The 22,031-nt window shown below is 42.2% G+C and overlaps 1 protein-coding gene across 2 annotated transcripts in view; it reads left to right on the forward strand.

The window, feature by feature from the left end:
* Nucleotides 1–556: 556 nt before the first annotated feature.
* dnah5l (dynein, axonemal, heavy chain 5 like) overlaps nucleotides 557–22,031 on the forward strand; it is a 472,330-nt gene continuing 450,855 nt past the window's right edge. For both annotated transcript variants that reach the window (XM_068012046.1, XM_068012056.1), the window contains exons 1-3: nucleotides 557–955; nucleotides 17,633–17,733; nucleotides 19,763–19,951. In XM_068012046.1, coding sequence (XP_067868147.1) covers nucleotides 808–955; nucleotides 17,633–17,733; nucleotides 19,763–19,951 — 438 coding nt within the window. In that variant the 5' untranslated portion in view covers nucleotides 557–807. The remainder of the gene's footprint in view (nucleotides 956–17,632; nucleotides 17,734–19,762; nucleotides 19,952–22,031) is intronic.

The following is a 22,031-nucleotide window of genomic DNA, read 5'->3' on the forward strand; positions in this document are numbered from 1 at the left end:
GGTTATGTTTAAGGTGTCCTGGATCCTTCAAGACCATACAGTCTAATTGTAAAAAAAATAGCCTGAAGTCAGAGTTTAATTGCTGTTTAGGTGAGGGAACTTTGCATATTAAACCTGCTTCTAAATTTCCAGCTTCAAGTAAAATATAAAGAAAATGAAATTACTTTTTTTTTAAGTATTTGTTGCACTTTGAGTTGTCAGAAGTTGAACCTGTCAGAAGTTGAACTTAGCTATATAGATTTTTTATGATGAAGGGTACAAATGGGGAATTGAATTATGTACTTAACTTTTTATGTAATACTTGGGTCTTAACTAAAGGTGAACATAATTCCACAGAGCATAAGTGTCAGATTTAGACTCAGTGAGAATAAAATACAAACAGGTTTAATTATACCTCTTCTCTGTTTAGTGGAGGCTCAGCACAATGACTGGACAATTGTTGCTGGGATACTGAAATAGAACCTTTCCCCTACAGCGCGTCCTGTTCCACAATTGCCGGTTCCTAAGCAACTGAGATTCCGCAAGCACTGTTTCCAGATTTTCCTTTCACAGGCTCACTCTGCTGTCCAAAGCCCGAAAACAAATCCTTTCTTTCCCGTAGTAAAGAAAAATGATCTTTCTTTAGGTTTTTTTTTTGTTTTAATTGGGTCCTTTCTAGTCAGATAATCCGGATGCAGAGTTTACACTGCGACGGTTTCCAAGGCTCAGAGGCAGTATAGAAGTGTGAATTCATGGACACAGCAAGTTTCAGTCTTTCAGTGAGCCCCTCGTCAGAGTCGCCTTTGAGTTTTACCACCGCAGCGAGCAATGGCTGATGATGGGAGAGCTGCTGGGGACAAAGTTCATCCCCCGGAGGATACGGCAGGACAGAAAGAGTTGAATAAACTGCCTTCACCTAAACCTGACAACGAGCTCTCACCTCCGCTCATCTCCATCAGCAGCAGTGAGACGAAAGGTGAGTTACTAACCATTGTTAATGGCGACAGCAATAACAAGATAACAAACTTTACTATCACTCCAGCATAACACTCGCCCAAGACTAACAATAGAAAGGGAGCCAGGGAATAAATTATTCAGTTCTTTTTTGGGAGTGGTGAGCAAAATCGTACTGGGTGGTGAAGTGTTTTAAGATCCATGTGCATAGAGCAACGAAAACATTCAGGCCGCCAAATTCGTACCAGCGTATTTTCTGCTCTATGGATGCTGCTTTGGGTCCAGAATGGCATCTGCACTACATGTGCATACTTCTGGTGTGGGCTGCGCTGGTGCCATTTGGAGTAGGTGGTTCATGGGGGCACTGGGAGCATGCTTTTTTATTATACAGAGTAGGCAGATTGTGATGCCACTTGACTAGCGGCACCATTTTCAACCTCAACGCTCCTGCTAATGCCCTCTTTTAATCTCGCTCAGCTGAATGTGCCTTCAGCACAAAGGATCCCCCACGAGCACTATTTTAAGGGATCATCAAGTTTCAGGTTAGTTGCTGATTGCTTTCTACCGACTGTTGCTGAGTTAGAAATGTTTAAGGGCTACTTAAAGTTGGTGAAGTCTACAGGGAGTGGTGTGCCACATGCTGAAGGCCTTGGTTCTCACTTCAAGAGTCTGCCCACAACACATGTTCCCAGTGATTAGTGCTGTAGTATCTATCCCTTTTGGCGTGCAGAGTGGCAGTGAGAATGAGCAGAGACAACAAGAGTGGGCAAGTTGTTTAAAGAGGAAGGAGGAAGAGAAGGCTCTCAGCAGAAGATCACATCCACCCAGGGTCTTCAGGGAGCAATTCCCCTATCTCAACCTCAGCGAGTAACTATGTGTGTAATGTCTCCATTTCGTTAAGGATTTGCTCACTAAAATCTGCTGCCTGTTGCAGGCAGACCTGCAGCCAAAGAGTGGGGTGAAGATGGCATTGCCAGTGACTGTAGCCTTGAACTTCTTTGCAACGGGCTCCTTCCAGGCTGGAGAAGGCGCCATCTCCAACCTTTTGCAGTTCGCCATCCACCTTTGTATAAGGAAGGTTACTGACGTTCTGTGTGCAAAGTGGAATATATTGCATTCTCTTTCCAGGGAGAAGTGGGCAGAGTGAACATGCAGGGTGCCATCAATTGTACTCATGTCGCTTTCTGGATGCCGCATGTACGAGATGTACGACAACCGCAAAGGGTTCCACTCTCTCAATGTCCAGCTGGTATGCAGCCATTCACAACACAATGTAGAAGTCAATGCCATCTATCCTGGCAGCAGCCTTGATACCTTTATTCTGGACCAGTCCACTATACCATCAGTATTTGAGCCACCATGAGAAACCAGAGGGTGGCTGCTACATGACAAGGGCTATTGTTACCACCAAGGTGGGAGAAATGCATTGTTAATTCAGTTCCATTTCTCCACGGGTCACAGCATATCAATGAATTTTCCCATCTACAGAAGAATAGCCAATTAAAACTCTATTTGCCCCCAGAATAAAGCACACCAACCAGGTTTCTTTAAACAACAACATTAACTATTTATTAGAAAAAAATAAGTCTTAACCACTAATGAGATAAATCTATATATATGAAAGCTTCTTATTTCCCTAGCCCTAATGCAGACACACAAACTTTAAAAAAACGGTTAACCATGAAAAAAAGGATTCTGGTTTACAGCTGTTTCATATGAATAAAAGGAATAATAAAATAATTCAGTTTGTCACGTTCGGGTTGGAAATTCTTCGGTTGGTTGAGGTGTCCCAGAGTTGAATAGTTGGATGCCACTCAAAGTCTGTCCAGGCGAGGTTGATGAACAGTCTGTGATGGGTAGGCGTTTAAGACAATTTGGCTACAGCAGGTATCACATAGGTCTTTCAGCAGGGGTGTAGCAACACGTCTGCTTAGGACTCACAGCAGCAGTGTATCAGTAGGAGTTTTCTTCAGGTTCCAGGATTTCCCAAAACACAGGAGGAAATAGAAGCCACACTGGACACAAGACTTCTTCATAGACAGGAGACGATAGGTATCTGCCATCTTTCAAATACAGGATTTCTTTTCAAGAGATGCAGGTTTCCTTTACAGAGAGAGGTCTTTTTCTGGGACTTCCACTTTGATCTCCAGGCAGGTCAAAAACCAGGTTTCAAAAGGCTGCTCTTAGTCCAACTCACTGTTTTTTTTTTAAAAGGGTCCAAAGTGAAAGCGAATGTAACTCCTTTATTCAAAAAGGGAGGGAGACAGAAAACAGGAAACTACAGGCCAGTTAGCTTAACTTAGAGAAAATGTTTGAAGCTGTTAAAGATGTAATAGCAGGGCATTTAGAAAAATTGAAGGTAATCAGGCAGAGTCAACATGGTTTTGTGAAAGGGAAATCATGTTTAACCAACCTATTGGAGGTCTTTGAGGGAGTTACGTGTGCTGTGGATAAAGGGGAACCTGTGGATGTATTGTACCTAGATTTCCAAAAGGAAATCGGAGCCACGAGGTCATGCTGCAGCTGTACAAAACTCTGGTGCGGCCGCACCTGGAGTATTGCGTGCAGTTCTGGTCACCGCATTATAGGAAGGATGTGGAAGCTTTGGAAAGGGTGCAGAGGAGATTTACTAGGATGTTGCCTGGTATGGAGGGAAGGTCTTACGAGGAAAGGCTGAGGGACTTGAGGTTGTTTTCGTTGGAGAGAAGGAGGAGGAGAGGTGACTTAATAGAGACATATAAGATAATCAGAGGGTTAGATAGGGATAGTGAGAGTCTTTTTCCCCGGATGGTGATGGCAAACACGAGGGGACATAGCTTTAAGTTGAGGGGTGATAGATATAGGACAGATGTTAGAGGTAGTTTCTTTTTTCAGAGAGTAGTAGGGGCGTGGAACGCCCTGCCTGCAACAGTAGTAGACTCGCCAACTTTAAGGGCATTTAAGTGGTCATTGGATAGACATATGGATGAAAATGGAATAGTGTAGGTCAGATGGTTTCACAGGTCGGCGCAACATCGAGGGCCGAAGGGCCTGTACTGCGCTGTAATGTTCTATGTTCTAAGGCATTTGATAAGGTGCCACATCAAAGGTTATTGGAGAAAATAAAAGCTCGTGATGTAGGGGGTAACATATTGGCATGGATAGAAAATTGGTTAGCTAACAGGAAACAGAGAGTCGGCATAAATGGGTCATTTTCTGGTTGGCAAGTGTAACAAGTGGTGTGCCACAGGGATCTGGGCTGGGGCCTCAATGTTTTACAATTTATAGAAATGACTTAGATGAAGGGACCGAAGGTATGGTTGCTAACTTTGCTGATGACACAAAGATAGGTAGGAAAGTAACTTGTGAAGAGGACATAAGGGGGCTACAAAGGGATATAGATAGGTTAAGTGAGTGGGCAAAGACCAGGGAAATGGAGTATAATGTGGGAAAGTGTGAAATTGTCCACTTTGGCAGGAAGAATAAAAAAGAAGCATATTATCTAAATGTTGAGAGATTGCAGAGCTCTGAGGTGCAAAGGGATCTGGTTGTCCTAGTGCATGAATCGCAAATGTTTAGTATGCAGTTACAGCATGTAATTAGGAAAGCTAATAGAATGTTATTGTTTATTGCAAGGGGAATTGAATACAAAAGTATAGAGGGCATTGATGAGACCACATCTGGAGTGGCCTCATTTCCTTATGCTCTAGAGTAGATGGAAGAAATAAACAAGCAGAAGTTCCAAGTTAAATAACACAGTGGGGGGGGTGTGGGTGAAGAGAGGTTAAATGAGATTATGAACAACAAGCAAGTTTCAGGAATTTACAAACATTTAGTAGGGAGTTTCAGGAAATGTCAATACAACTGCCAATGTAAATTATTGTACAGTATTTATAGGTGGTAGATACACTGATTTGTTTTCCTATAAGTGTGCTGTACCCTGTACATCCTAAGAGTTCATATAACCCAACAGATTTTGTTTTTTGGTTGGAGGGAGAAAATTACGCTCTCATTTTCTCCTTTTTTTCTCCCCTTGTGATCTCACTCATGTGGCCAAGTGGCTATATGAGCTCCTTACAAACTGCCACTGCGCTTCCTGCAAATGCTGGTAACATTCAAATATTGTTAGCAAGTTTGTAACAAATTAAACATAATTGTGTCATACTCAGGATAATTAGCTATCTGAAGAGGTTTATCATTTGGAAAAGTATGGCCAAGACAGAGTCAAAAACGTTGTTATCACTGTTAATTGTGCCATTAAATAGCACTTGACCTATAGAGGCTTTTCAGTTGACAACAACAGATATAGTAAACTTGTGTTATTGCCTCAGCTTGGTGTAAAACATTTTAATACCTACACTTGTTTACAATGTGTATGTTTGTGAGAAGTGATGAATTAAACCAGAACTGTTTGGCTCTAAAATACTGCAGTGGTTCTTCTAGTCTGCTCTCATAACTTTGGAGGTGGGAGGGAGATTAGTGCAACCCTCAGAGAAATAACATAAATATCCTCACACCCTCTTTTGTAAAGTTGAATTTGGCTGGGAGGGGTGAGGGAGGGAATCTAAAAGAGTTCTAAATATGTACTTTTTCCAGTCTTAGTTATTGGTAAACTTCAGAAGTATGACCCTCAAACTCTGAAGGATACTTCTAGCCTCCTACAGTAACATTAGTAGGTGGCTGTTGGAGCTGGAATATAAAAACTAATTCAGGATTCCATAGATCACTGTCAGTGGTAGGAAATATATTGGAATCTTTTCAAGAGATCAGATAATAAAACATCTAGAGATGGAAAATATAACAGGTAAACAGCATGAATTTCTAATAGGAATGTCAGGGTAGAGGCTCTTCTGGTAATATCAGTGCAATCAGGTCGAGTCAGTGCAAAAATATTTGCAGAACTTTAAACTTACGTAAGATATGGCCAAAACCACTTTACATTCATATTTTCCACAATATTTTACACTGTTTTAAGATTCAGTTCACCCTGATTAGGCATGGTCCACAAAATTGACCACATCCAAAGGTTGAAATTGCAAAATTGCACTGGTTAGGCGAGGCTCTTCAAATAGTGCTCATTTGCTTAGGTGCAAAGTCACTGGTTGGCACATTTATGAAAAAAAAAATTAATTTACTGAGAAACTTTTAAATGGTCCTGTATAGATTTTTAAAAAATAATTTTCAGTGATTTTAAATCAGGTTACCTACAGGTGGACCAACCTTTTTAACCGACGTTATTGAATTCTTTAAAGAAGTAACAGAGTAGGCGAGGGCCATACATTGGATGTGGTATACATGGACTTTCAGATGGCTTTTTGATAAGGTTCCACAAGTTAGGGTGTCTAGAATCAGGGGCCAGGTAAAGAATGAAGTGAAAGATGGGTATGAACCAGAATGCAAAGGGTAGGCTTAAAGGAAGATTTTCTTTGCTAGTTTGAGTAAGAAGTGGTGTCTTGCAGGGATCCATGTTGGGACCCTTGTCGTTTACCATATACATAAGATTTACATAAGATACATTGGAGGTATGGGAAATTTGTAAAACTGTAATTGGCATGCCAATTGTGAAATGGAAGGGTTGTGAAGAAACTCATGATAGTATTGAAGGAAACTGATCTCTCTTGCAATGTTTGTATTTTTTGGTGCTGTTTGAAACTGTTTGGCAATGTAATTTTTACAGATTTTTATGAATAAAGTATATTTTGGAAATAAAAAAAAAGTATTGGAAATTTGTAAATGTTACCAAATTGAGATGTATAGTTAGTAATGTGGAGGACTGCACCAAAATATAGGAATACATAAACAGGCTTAGAGTGTCAAATTGAATGCATTTTGGTAGGAATAATAATGAAACCGTTTATTTCTTGGAAGGTAAGAAACTAAATGGGGCTGATGATTATGTTTAGTTTGGGCTGAGTAGAGTTTAGAATTTTTTTTACAGATGAGTTCTATAATAACTCACTCTCAAAATCTAAACATTAACTAACCTTTACCCCACTGACAGAATCTAAACATTAACTAAACATTCTTCACTTAATTTAATTTTTCTGCATAGTTCCTGCTTTGCCACTTCTTAAATGTAAAATAATTAAAATGACCAGAAGCACCATTATATGCCTGGATTATCCCACTCTCCAAACTTTTTGAAAATCTCTGTGTAGCAGTTCCAGGTTACTCTCTCTGATCCAGTCTTCCTCTCCCAACCTGATCAGTGTTTCTTTCTGTGTCAGTACAATGGATGAGGAGATCCCCTCTACCCGACTATATGCTATATGCAGTTCTGTTTCAGTAAAAGATCTCATGCCATTACTCAAAAAGATCAGGAAAGTCCCCCAATATCCTGATCAATATCTTTTCCCTCAGCCAGCACAATCAAAGCAAATTATCTGCCTACTGTTTGTGGACCTTGCTGTGTGCAAATTGGCTACTGCATTTACCTGCATAACAACGATAACTACACTTCAGAAGTAATTAATTGGCTGTTGAAATGCTTTGGAATGTCCTTAATACAGAAAAGGAGCTATTTAAGTTGAAATTCTTTCTTCTTTCTTTTCTATAGAACCCTTACAGCCGGCAGCCAGTCAATGTTGGTTTTGAACCCAGTTCCTATAAATAGTGAGGTGAGAGTAACTGCCCTTGACATCAAGGCGGCATTTGACTGAGTATGGCATCAAAGAGCATTAGCAAAACTTGAGTCAATGGAAATCAGGGGGAAAATCCTCCGCTGGTTGGAGTCATACCTAGCGCAAAGGAAGATGGTTGTGGTTGTTGGAGGTCAGTCATTTCAGCTCCAGGACATCATAGCAGGAATTCCTCAGAGTAGTGTCCTAGGCCCAACCATCTTCAGCTGCTTCATCAATGAACCTCCTTCAATCCTATGGTCAGAAGTGGGGGTGTTCGCTGATGATTGCATAATGTTCAGCACCATTCATGACTCCTCAGATACTAAAGCAGTCCGTGTAGAAATGCAGCAAGACCTGGATAATATTCAGGCTTGGGCTGATAAGTGCCAAGTAACATTTGCGTCACACAAGTGTCAGGCAATGACTATCTCAAATAAGAGAGAATCTAACCATCTCCGCTTGATATTCAATGACATTACCATCGCTGAATCCCCCACTATCAACATTCTGGGGGTTACCATTGACCAGAAACTGAACTGGAGTAGCCATCTAAATACCATGGCTACAACAGCAGGTCAGAGGCGAGGAATCCTGCAGCGAGTAACTCACCTCCTGACTTTCCAAAGCCTGTCCACCATCTACAAGGCACAAGTCATGAGTGTGATGGAATACTCTCGACTTGCCTGGATGGGTACAGCACCAACAACACTCAAGAAGCTCAACACCATCCAGGATACAGTAGCCCGCTTGATTGGCACACCATCCACCACCTTCAGCATTCAGTCCCTCCACCATTGATGCACAGGGGCAGCAGGTGTACCAACTATAAGATGCACTGCTGCAATGCACCAAGGCTCCTTTGATAGTACCTTCCAAACCCGCGCCCTCTACCATCTAGAAAGACAAGGTCAGCAGATGCATGGGAACACCACCACCTGCAAGTTCCCCTCCAAGCCACACACCATCCTGACTTGGAACTATATCGCTGTTCCTTCACTGTCACTGGATCAAAATCCTGGAACTCCCTTCCTAACAGCACTGTGGGTGTACCTACCCCACATGGACTGCAGCGGTTCAAGAAGGCAGCTCACCACCACCTTCTTAAGGGCAATTAGGGACGGGCAATAAATACTGTCCTAGCCAACGATGCTCACATCCCATGAATGAATAAAAACAAAGAGAAGCTATTGTCTTCCACAGTTTCCTCATCACCTGACTTATATTGTCTAAAATATTGCTGTTTTGGGGGTCTTTTGGATTGGAATGAATGGGACTAAAATACGGAGAGAAGCTGAAGGGGGAGAGAGAGAGTACATCCTCTCATCATTGTACTGACTGGCACAGAAAGAAAGACTGATCAGGTTGGGAGAGGAAGATTGGAATAGAGAGACTAACCTGGGGTTGGTGCACAGGAATTTTCAAATAGTTTGGAGAATGGGATAATCCAGGCATATGATGATGCTTCTTCTCATTTTCAGTATTTTACATTGTTATTCAAAATGTCCATCAGCGCTGAGAGTTCAGGGTTAAGACTCATGTGACCAAGATATCACCATTTCAAGGCTTCTGATTTCTAGGATGCCTGTTTAGAGGGTCTGCATCACCACTGCAGGTGCGCAGAGCCTGGATCTTTATCCTGACACCTGCATGAGCAGCCATCCTTCGGGATCTGGCTAGAAAAATCACATGAGATTATATTACAAAAGATGACACAATCCTGAAAGTGGATTCCAGCCATGCCACTTGTGCTTGGTCCTAGATCTGAGTGCCCACTAATCAGTAGGATGACAGACCTGATGGAATCAGTTCGATCCTGCAGGGCAGAAACCATGAGGTTTTGTCCCCCTTAACCAGTATAACTAAGGCTTTTTGGTTTGGATCTACACAGCCTGCATGGCTCTTGCTATGTAAATTATCTGACCTTGCACTTTACAGCAGGGTCAGTGTCATGTCATGGTGGGCAGAAGTTCTGTTCCAACTCATTGTTGGTTACACAGTAACACCATTGGTATTTTGGCTTACTCGTCCTGCACAACTGCAAAACAATGGATAAAATCTTGTCATGCAGGCCCCCACCTGCCAAGAACAAGGCATATTAATTTCATCACATGGACATTAAATTTCAAATTGTTGCTGGGAAAAAGAGAAGGCCTATTACAAGGGCTGCCAGACTGTCTGGAAAGACATTTTTGCATATTGACAGGTGGTACTTAAAAGGACAAAGGGGCTATTCCCGGCTCCAATTTAACCCACAATGGACCTTTGATCACCAGGTATTGTGTGTAGAGGAGACATTCCAAGGTCTGCTAGGACAAGACAATCCACAAGGGCCAGGACTGATTAGGCCAGCTGGTCACATGACCAACTGGTTGTTGCAGGTTTTTTTGAACTCACCACAAAGAATTTGAACTCAGAAAGCTGTTTGCTCCTGGACTGAAAAGACCTCTTGTGGCTGGCTCGCCACAGCCTCTCCTGTCTGCTTGCATCTCTTTCTCACGGAACTGAAACTCACTGAAGATACATGAACGCCAAGAGAGAAAAGTCTCCTACAGTGAACAAGGTTTAAGAAGAATACTGAGCCCTAACGAAAAGCAAGATCGACCTACAAAAGGACTCTACAGTGAGCTCAAAGCACAGTAACAAAAAAAACCCTCCTCAGAGATTGCCTCAAACCTTCTACTTTATCTTTTCTTCTGCTCTTTTCTGTCTCTATTTGCATGTGCGTATCACGTATGCATGCTAGCGTGGGCGCGGCGTGTATCCGTAGGTGTTAACCGAATTAGAGTTTGTAGTTTAAGTTTTAATAAATTTCACTTTTCTTCTTTAAACCTAAGAAAGCCTGATTGTGCTCATTTCTTTGCCATATAATTGGAAAGCAGTGAACAAGGATTCACCAAGGGAGAAGCTCAAAACACGGTGTGTTTAAAATTAAACCCTGTTGCAGTAAGACCAGGTGAAGGCTGAGAGGGACTCCTCGACACCTTTCTCACCAAGCCGTTGAAATCTAATCCTTTATTAATTTTTTTTTCGTGATCGAATTATAGACAATGAATAACATAGAAGGATCTGCCAGCTTTAGTATAAAAATGCTTAGTGCAAACACAGCTTGTACGCCCTTGTGCCAAATATAAAAGCAATATGTAATTCTTAACACATAGCTCAGCTGACACAGTGTAACAAAATCATATCTGGCAGTTAACTTTTTGTTTTTATTAAGAAAACATTTGTGTATCCTCTTCAAGGCCTCTTTCCTGTCCGACCATGGGCAATGTGGTTTGAGAAGCATTGCAACATGCCTCATAAATCTTTAAGGACATAACTGTGCTAGGGGACAAAGAGCTACTTAGATTTTTTTTGGTAAAAATTGGAAAGATCCTTGTTCAAAGCTGTTAAAGAGAGTCACGGCTTGTGGAATGGAACTTGGTTTGGCAATAGAAAGCAGAAGCTAATGTTAAATGGGAATTGCTCATTTTTGGTGACAGTGACAACTGGACATTGGCCGGTATATGTTCTGGGTTTCTGTTGGTCATGTTATTCATACTGATATAGAAGAGCTTATTTCCAATAATGTTACTAAAATTGGTGATTACTTGACTTTTTCTCTGCGGGAAAATGATAGAATGGAGATTGATAGCGTTAAGAGGAATTTACACCAATGGATGGGTTAAGGAATGGCACATGGCTTTTACACATTGTAAGTATGAAATTGTAAGCTGCTCCACAAACCACTGACCATCTCCAGGCGCTTACCCATTGTCTCCTGAGACAAAGAGGCCAAAGAAGAAGAAATATGAAATGTATGCATATGATGAAGGGGTCCTATTTAAAGTAGACCTATGGAAAAGGAAAAGAATTTGGATGTGACCATGGAAGATTCACAAAGTTTGCAGTCGTTATGATGCTATCAATAGTAGCTCAAAGACAATGATTGTGTCAAAACAAGCTATCCTAACATTGATGAGACTATTTTGGAACACTGTTTGGATTCTTTGGTACTCGATCTTCAAAACAAGATTAAGATATTGAAGAGGAATCAGTGGCCAGCATGATTCTGGAATTTTGTGTTTTGAGTTGCAATTGAACTTTATTGGAGAAGTAAAACTAACGGAGGTATGATTGAAGTTTTTAAAATGCAAAGGAGCATGAAAAATATAGTCCACTTAATATGCAGCCTATTTAATTTGGACTATTCAAGTGGATTTTGAGGACAGAAGTTCAAAATTCCCATGCCTTAACAGACTATTGTGTCGAGGAATGATTTCCCCACCCACCCCCCCCCCCCCCCTCACAAATTGGTGAATATATATAACTGTCTCTTGGCAAAAGCAGTGTAGATTCATAGCTCAAGGAAGTGTTGGATTGGGGGTCAACTCTTACCTGTGCACTGATGATAGCCAGCTCTATCTTCCCACCACCTCTCTTAACTTCTCCACCTCTGTGCTATCAGACTGCTTGTCTGACAGCAAGTCTTGGATAAGTTACAACTTCCTCAAACTCAACAACTGAGATAAAGGCACAAGTGCTACCAACTGAGTTGAGCTGGCATAGCCAGTTAGAGCAAATTATCATTAAGAGAATAATTCATGGTATTGAGCTTTATGCTACATATTAGGGATTCTACTGTAGCTATGCTGTGCTTATATGTCATGTCACCATGTAATAAGTATTGTGTATTGGGGAGCAACAGACCTTACTACATTCAATGGGAGCTAAATTCGAAAGTCCACAAAAATGGGCATGGGAATTGCAACATGGTATTAACCCACACCCATGGCTTCCGATGCAGGCAGCATGCCAACTTAGTACTGCTTGCTAATATGCATGGTTGCTGTGTACAGCCAGCGCTAAATGCATGGTTGAGTGACTGCATGCCTGAGCAAGAGGCACAAGTTAGTCTGAGGCGAGCACTTCAAGCTGGTCTGCATTACTTAAAGCCAGCCTGCACCTCTTGAAGGGAAGATGCATTCTGTCTGGAGCAGGTGCTGGAACTGTTTGTGGAAGAGAGTCTGAGCAGGAAGAAAAGTGATTATAGTGCAACAGGGGAGAGAGTCTGCTCCAAGGTTCTCTGATGCTGCATTGGATGCTTTGGTGGAGGAGGTACACAGGAGGAGAGAGGCCCTCTATCCACAAGAGTCCCGTAGGCCCTCCAGACAAACCGTGCAAAGGCAGTGGGAGCAAATGGTAGTCAATGCCAACAGTCAAGCCCTGAGAAGCTGGATGCAGTGCTGCAAGAAGTTCAATGACCTCACATGAATGGTAAAAATCAGTGAATTCAACTTCAAATGCCCTATGAAACCAATTGCACCAGTAACCTCACATGCTACTCAATGCACCACACCCCTATCATTCACCTGCCAATAATTTCTTTCAATCATGACTCACACCTCACATTCATAGCTTCATCTCACCCTCACACACTTAGAACTGCTGCAAGCCTCACACCCACATCTCACAGTTTACACTGCCAGCTGTTCAGCCATGACAGCCAAATCACCCAAACAAATTGCACCACGCTCACTGACACACCTCCCTCTCTCTCATGTAGGACAAGGAGGAGCATAACTAGAGGCGGCAGGAGCTCACTGGCAGTGGACAGGCATGGTTGCGTGTTCTTACACCGATGGAGGATACGGTAGCTACCAATATTGGAACAGCCATTGCTGAGGTTGTGCCCAGGGTGGAACTGAAACCATCGAAGATGATGGCATCCTCATACCTAATCCTCCTTCTCACCTTTCACTTTCCCCATACTCCACAAACTTCTCTGATTTACAAGCTAACAATGGCATATGCATCCACCTCTTCCTTTCCCCCACTCCCCTCACAATAACACTAACCTTATGTCTTTCTTCTTTCAGATACCCAAGAACTGCAACCTCACCTGGCAGTGGTGGAAGAACAGGAAGACAGTGATAAAGCAGAAACACCTTTACTTGATCTCACACTCGCAGCCAACTGATCGGATATTGACATTGTGTGTAATTTAGAAGATAGCATAGGGGTGGGATCTGCACATGGTGTGATACCAGGCATGAGTGGCCTGCAACCAGGGCAGGGGTAAGGGTAGCACAAATGCCAGCTTGCCGGAGGGCAAGGTTGCACACAGGTTCTGCTGCAGAGGACTCAGATGAGCACTTTGATGTGGCAAGCTACAGAAGAAAGCTGATGGTTATGCACAGCGAAATGCTTGGTGCATTGGCAGGCCTGCTAGAAAGTCTGTGTGCAATGTCAAAGAGCATGGAGGAGTCTGACACCGATTTGGCACATGGCTTTCTGCAGAGCTAGGAACCCATCCTTTCCAGCATGGAAGTGGTGGCCAATGCCATTAGCAGTCTTCTGGATCCAATCATGATTCAGTTTCTAATCGCTGATATCTCAGCTTCCATTATAGCTCAAGCAGAAACCACCTACGTCTGGGTGTTGCAGTGGAAGCTCAGACTGAAGTCATGTGAGCCTAATTTGGTGCCCTGCTGGCCGAGACTGCTGCTATTATGGCTGTGGATACCAGTGCTCAAAGGAGCTTGCAGAATTTCACAGCAGTCCAGCAATGTATCTTCCAAAAGAATTCTAGGATGCTGAGGTTCTGCCAATACCACTTGTTACAGTTATTAAACAGTTATATGAAAAGGAAGAATGTGCAGGGTTGTGGGGAGAAGGCAGGGGAATGGAACTGAGGGAGTTGCTCTTTCTATGAGGCAGGAATAATGCAGTGTCAATTCAGTCCCAATACTGCACAGGTCGCAGCATATTATTAAAGTTTTCCCAGCGACTGGAAATCAGCCAAATTAAACACTTCCGTAACCTCCAGAATAAAACAGACCAAACCAGGTATCTTTAGACAACAACAAATTAACTATTTATTAATAACCTAAATCTTAAACACTATTAAGATAAACTTATGTCTAAAGACCTTATAACTTCTTATTTATCCTAACCCCCCCATTCATACACATATATTCAAAAATCAACGGTAAACCAGTTTTAAAAATAATGTTTTTAAAAATTATGTTTATTAAGAATAAAATAAATAACTGGATTGTAAGTCTTTGTGAGTTACGCTCCTGGTTGATGAGGTGTCCAGATTAGAATAATCAGATGCCATTCGAAGTCTCCATGCGGATTCGACGAAATAGTCTTTTATTAGATAGGCATTCAAAGTACTTCGCCTGCAGCAGGCATCAGGTTCTTTCAACATGGAGTATAATGACAGATCTATATTTGGATTTTAAGATTGGTAGTCTTTCAGTTGAAACTTTACTGCGAATTCCAGAAAACACAGTCAAGAGAGAGTCAATCTTGAAGCAAAGACTTTGTAGATTGGAAGTAAAGGAATTTGCTACCTCCTGCAATTCAAATGTTCTCTTCAAAGGTTTTTTTTTCTCCTTAGGCAATGAACACTGCCTGTAGCTCATTGTAGAATTTCTGCTGAGAGAATTCTCTTCCTTCAAGGCAAGGATGCTTCGCTGGTCTCCTTGTTCAAACTGGTTTTAGCCAGTTTTTACACACAGTCAAAAATTACAGTACAGCATGGGACCTCCCTCTCGTGCTGTGGCCTAGGAAACAGGTGCAGCTGGCACACTGCCTCTTATCTTTTAAAGGCACACTGTTTTTAAACAGAGTCTTAAAGGCACACTGTTTTAATCAGAGGAGAAAAAAAAAACAGGTATCTTTAGACAACAACAAATTAATTATTTATTAATAAACTAAATCTTAAACACTAGTAAGATAAATTTATGTAACACACTGCTGAGCACAAGCCTACTGTCTTCTCTCAGAATTACAGCATTCTTCATCCCACCATTTCCATTCTGCCAGTGCCCTTGATGTTGCCTGTCAGCCAGCCAGCCTGCCCGTCCTGACTGCTGCTGCCATGCTGAGATGGTGCAGTCCAAAGCCAGGCCTTCTATGCCCAGAGCTGCTTGTGGTTGTTCTGCAAGGCATTCTGCAACCTCCCGCACTGAAAGTCAGCAGCCTTCTACCAACCCTGCTGCAACCACTGGGGTAACACTACATAGGAGCATGAAGACAGGCAAAGACACATTGAAGACTGGCGCTAAGGCTGATTCGTTGACTTTTGTTTGCAGTGTGGCATGGTTTGAGGTATAAATTTGATTGTAAATGTTTAATTTGTGTTGGCTTTTATTTCAGCATTGTGGCCAAGCAGACACCGTGACAGTCAGTAACAGAGGGAAGATACAGTGTGCGACTGATGTTGAATAGGGAATTGGGCTTGTGTTGACTGGTACTGCAGTTGGATAAGTTGTTCATTGACAGCCCAGCCAGAAGGGGACTGTGCTGGGTTGCCTCCTCCCTTCCTCTTCCTCTTTCTCCTGCTTCTCCTCTGCCTCCACTTCTTCCTTTTGCTCCTCCTCCTCCCTTTCCTCCTGTGCCTCTTCTTCCTCAGCTGATCACTGTACAGCTGGTGGCAAGGGCTATGCCCTCACAATGGCAACATTGTGAACCATGCAGCAGACCACCATGAATCTTGACGTATGCTGTGCCGAGTATTGAAGGGCTCCTTCAGAGTGATCCAGATAGTGTTTGTTGTATGCATGCTGACTACGTCTGTGTGGGTTGAACACTGGATTCATGAGCCACATTGTCAAAGGATAGTCCTTGTCTTCCAGTAGTCAACCTCTGGTATGTTATGGTGGCTCAAATGCAGATGGTATAGTGCATTGCTGCAAAATCAAGGCATCATGACTGCTGCAAGAATACTGGGCATTGACCTGCATGATTCACTGAGTATGGCTGCACATCAGCTGAACGTTAAGGGAGTGGAATCCCTCTCGGTTGCGGGACATCTCAGAGATGGCATATGTCACCTGCAAAGTGATGTGCCTGTTGTCAATGGCACTCTGCCCCATACAGAACCCTACAATGCTCACTCTGTTTGCTTCCTTCTGGCAAGAGAGCATGAAATGTATTCAGGTCTCTTGGCATACAGCGCTTCAGTTACCTTCCTTATGCAAAAGTGGGCTGCAAATTGGAAGATGTTACAAATATCACCTGCTGCAGCCTGGAAGGATCCCGATGCATAAAAGTTCATGGTTATTGTCTCCTTCACGTCCAGTGACAATGCTGTCCTCGCCCTGCTCTGAGGTTGTAGTTGCGGTTGCAGCAGGTGGCAGATTTGAGGTTCAGATAGGAGAATTGCTCACTGAATGCCCTGGGCAGAAAAGGCCTCCTGTTGAGAGCCCTCCTTCTCACTCAAGTGCTTGTCTTGCTCTGTGTCACCTCTGCTCATTCCAAACTCATGACCCCTACAACCCAGAAGAACAAAAGCAGTAAGTGCATTGGAACACCACCACCTGCAATTTCCCCTCCAAGCCACATGCCATCCTGACTTGAAAATATATCCCTGTTCCTTCACTATCACTGGGTCAAAATTCTGGAACTTTCTACCTAACAGCACTGGCGGAGTACCTTCACCACACAAACTGTGGAGGTTAAAGAAGGTGCCTCTGCACCAACTTCTCAATGGGAGTTAGGAATGGTCAATAAATACTCGCTTTGCCAGCGACACCTACGTCCTATGAATCAATAAAGGGGAATGCATGCTATTGAACCCGTATTTGGGAGCAAGTGGTTTGTGCAGAATCCTTGAAGTCCTACAGCACATGCCACACCTCTCCCTGTAGACTTTAGCAACTTTAAAGAACTCTGGAAACCACCAAACATTTCTACAACTGCAGCAAAAGCCAGTAGAAATCAATCAGCAACTAACTTTAAAATAGTACTGGTGGGGTGTCTTTCCTGCTGCTGAGTGTCTATTCCACTGTGCATGTTTAAGAGATGGCGTGAACTGAATTGTTGTGCTTCAAAATGGCAGCACTGGTGTCAAACCAGTGTTACACACTGATTGATTGACATCATGATCTGCCTACTCTACATATGTTAGGAGGGCTCCTAACACCCTCACCGAAATTGTGTCTGGTGCAGCTCGCACTAGAAGTGTGCACGCGGGCCACGGATCCCATTTTGGAGTCCAAACTGTACTTGTAGTGTCAAAAAATGCCAAGGAGCTGAATTTTCCGGCCATAGACTTTGATGTTTTCATTTTGTTTGCTAATTAATAATTATCTCTAACCAAAATCTAGCTGGAGAATCAAATCGGCACAGGCGTATAGGTGCTATTAAATGGAAAAATTCAGGACTAGGACCAACCACTATGGTGCCATCTCCAACTACATCTATCTCAGTAAGTGGCTGTTACTCACTAAAGGGTTTCAAGGCTATTTCACTATTTCTAGTCTAACAAAATTTCTGGGCAGTAAAATGTCATTTTTTACACTGAGTTACTATAATTATTTACCATAACCTTGCCATTAACTGGGTTTCCCACATAATTTAAAACTTAATTAAATATAAGTGCAATACAATGCAGCAACCTTTGAGCTTAGATCATTTGCGCATTGAAACCATTTGCAATGATACCTGATTTATCAGAATACAGTTTCACTCTCAGGAGACAATATTCATTATAAGCCCTCAGCTACCTTGACTACACCTCCTCACACCCCACTTCCTCAAAGGACTGTATTCCATTCTCGCATTTTCCATTGCATCTGTTCGAACAGATGCAGCCTTCCATACTAGCGCTTCCAATATGTCTTCCTTTATCTGCAACCAAGGATTCCCCCCACTGTGGTTGACAGGACCCTCGACCTTGCCCGATCTATTTCACACACTTCTGCTCTCACCTCTTCCCCTCTCTCCCAGAACCATGAGAGAGTTTCCCTTGTCCTCACCTTCCGCCCCACCCTCTGTATCCAACGGATCATACTCTGCTATTTTTGCCATCTCCAGCGTGATGCCACCATCAAACACATCTTTCCCTTCCCTCCCCTTTCAGCATTCCAAAGGTACCTTTCCTTCTGCGACACCCTGGTCCACTCCTCAGTCACTCCCCCCTCCCCCCACACCTCCTTCCTTTCCTATGGCTCCTTCCTTTGCAAGCGCAGGAGCTGCAACACCTGCCCTTTTACCTCCTCTCTTCCCACCATCCAAGGCACCAAACATTCCTTCTGAGTGAATTTCTTTCAATTCAGGATATTGTATTTGCTGCTCACGATGTGGTCTCCTACATTGGGCAGGCTAAACGCAGACTGGGTAACTGCTTTGTGGAACACCTCCATTCAGTCCACAAGCGTCACTTGTCATTTCAGTTCTCTACCTTGCTCCCACTCTGACTTTTCTGTCCTTGGCCTGCTACAGTCTTCCAATGAAGCTGAACACAAGCTTGAGGAACAGCACCTCAACTTTCAACTGGGCACTTTACAGCCTTCTGCACTCAAGATTGAGTTCAATAATTTTAGATCATAATCTCTTCCCCCATTTTATTTTTCATGTTTTTTTTGCTGGTTCATTTTTTTTCCTTTCCCTCTTGTTTTTTGCTTAATTCCTTTACTTTGTGTTCAGACGGCTGCTATCCTGCCATTCATTCCTCATCAAGACACATCTTTTGTTCTTTACTTGTCCCATTACCACTCCCTTTGGCTTTCTACCATGAAACCTTTTGCCATTTAATTTCTTCTGCCCTCTGCCCTATCACAGACTTCCATCTTGTTCTTCTTTCCCCCACCCTCCATCCTTTCACTTTCTCAAAACCTATTACATTTCTAATTTTTCACAGTTCTGATGAAAGGTCACAGACCTGAAACACTAATTCTGTTTTTCTCTCCACAGATGCTGCCTGACCTGCTGAGTATTTCCAGCATTTTCTGTTTTTATTTCTATTATACTAAATTGTCCATTCCACTGGAAATTGATGGATTCCCAACGAAGATTCATATAACCTTTAATCTAAAGAAGCCATTCCATTTGTTATTGTGAAAGCCTAAAAATTACTATTCTTGATATTAGCAAATGAATTTCCTCAATCTGCAGGAAAAAAGACAGAAGCGCAAGGGGAGAGCCAACTGTGAAACAGCCCCGACAACCAATTTTATCTGCAGCACCTGTGGAGGAGTCTGTCACTGTAGAATTGGCCTTTATAGCCACTCCAGGCACTGCTTCACAAACCACTGACCACCTCCAGGCGCCTACCCATTGTCTCTCGAGACAAGGCGGCCAAAGAAGAAGAATCTGCTATTTTAATGGGTTATCCTGTATTTGTTAAAATAGCGGTCAGAAGAATGTCACACAATTATGTTAAATGTTCATATGCTAATATTGGCAATTGTAGTTTTAAGCTATAGTTACTCGGGTTTCTATTTCCCTCATACTAGACTCAAGGTAGGAGGACCATTCTACTTTCAACTGAGGCAAAAAAGGAAATGTTAAAACAAGCTAAAGCAGCAAAGGAAGAACGAAGATCTCACATGGACTCTCGACACAGCCATCTCATATCTAAATTGGTAGATGGAACAGGTTTGGATGAAACAGCTGTGCAGGACTTTATTATAGCAGACGAAAAGGTATGACTTGATATTTTAACGTTTATCCAATAGCTGTTCTAAGACACCAGTAGCATTTCTATACCAAAACTATAAGTGTAAGACTACAATAATTACATTTTCTTTTGTTCCATACATTTTACAATTTAATTTTGATATTCAGCATTGGAAATTTCTAATCATGCTCCAGATGCATATTTTGAAAGCTGGGAAAGTATTTTTGTACTTCAGTTAACTGTTTGTCTTTTAACAAAATTTGAATAAAAATGTGGTAAAGGTTCAGTTGTTTAGCTCAGTGTTGTCCAATATGTTAGCCAATAGCCACACATGGTTAACTGGGAATCTCCATGGTATATGCATGTGTAATTTAACCTATTGTGTGTTTTTGATAAAACGGTAAGCGAAAGGCAGAGTGTGCAAGTATTGTTTCTGATTTATTGTATGTGCTTTCTTCCTTGGTAACTGCTTATTGGTTATTTGCTAAAGTGGTTTGTAACTTGGGTGAAAATCACAGGCCTCATCAAAATGGAAATTTCAGCTTCCATTGAATGGATTCCAGATGCAGAGCGGTGGTGGATGTGCAGCATCTAGGTGCAAGACAATACTCTTGGCAATTAATCTGAAGTTAAAGTGCAGTTGGCAACATCTGGACACAAACATAAAATTTATCTGATAAATTGATGCTGGAATTCCAAACTTTGGTGGCAGATACTCCAAAGCTTTGTACTGAATAATGTTAGATGTTTGTCAAGTAAACATAAACGGTGTTATGAAAATGCTTCTATACTTTTTTTGAATTTTTTTTGAGGACTCATATTTAAATTGTGGAGATGGATTCATTGGGAGGCTGAAGATTTCATAGAAGTTGGACAGTTCATTGAAAGGACACTGAGATGTTGTTTAAAAGCAGCCTTGCTGGAAGTCATGTGCTTTAAGCAATAAACAACAGAAACCTTGGTAACCTGGGGAAGATGTTTACTGAGAAGCCACATGTCAAGGTTTATGGAGGTCAAGAGGTTGACTTGCTGTTTGGGGTTTGTATATTGTTTTCAAGTCAGTTGGGGTGTGAACTGTTTTGAAGACAGTTGGTTTTGCCTGCCAGGGAAAAAGGAACCTCCCAATTCACCTTTTTCTCTACCTCTTTGAAGAAATCCTGCAAAGACCAAGTGTGGGAGAACTAAAATCCTTGGTGCTGCATCTCTCCTGAGAAGATGAAAAACCCTGCGATTCAAGTGTGTGTTGGCTGAAACTCCTGATGCCACATGTCTCCGGGAAAGCCTATCAGACAATTTCTCGACATCTTCCCACAGCCAAAGACTTGCAGGTTGATAGGTAAATTGGCCATTGTAAATTGCCCCTAGTATAGGTAGGTGGTAGGAGAATGGTGGGGATGTGGTAGGGAATATGGGATTAATGTAGGATTAGTATAAGTGGGTGGTTGTTGGTCGGCACAGACTCGGTGGGCCAAAGGGCCTGTTTCAGTGCTGTATCTCTCTATGTCTATGTCTCTATAACAACGTGAAATACAATGATCTGGATTTTGTGGTTATAAAGACAGCGAAAATATCAGCATTCACCATCATTATGACTGTGAAACTGACAGCAGCTTCTGCTGTCCATACATACACAGTTAGAAGTAGAAATCTGGAAGTAGCTGTCAGTGATTCCCTGCTTCTCCACAAGGTGCACTGTTGAAGCCCCCACAAATGAAAATCTTTTGCAATCACTTGAATTGATGTGAACTACCACTCTAATCTTGCTGTAATAACATCCAATAAAGTTATGCCTTGTTGAATGGATTGTAACTGGGTTTTAACAGTATAATAAGTCATAATTATCGTTTAACAACCTATCTGATGATCTAATTTTACATTTGTGGACTGTCAATTTCTCCATTACGATAAAAATTCCATAAGTTTGTAATTAAAAATAATTATTTTGGTCCTGATTTTCCTTCTGGTTTTGGGAAACTGATATTGGGACCGTTTCCGGGTCCTGATCTTGCCCCAGAGAGGAAGCAGTCACAGACCCTGATTTTCATGATAACGGCCTGCTATTTGGCTGGAGGGTGGGTTGGGAGACCAATTAGTAGCTGTGGGGG

The sequence above is a fragment of the Heterodontus francisci genome, chromosome 2 (assembly GCF_036365525.1).
Source record: "Heterodontus francisci isolate sHetFra1 chromosome 2, sHetFra1.hap1, whole genome shotgun sequence".
In the NCBI taxonomy this organism is placed as follows: Eukaryota; Metazoa; Chordata; class Chondrichthyes; order Heterodontiformes; family Heterodontidae; genus Heterodontus; species Heterodontus francisci.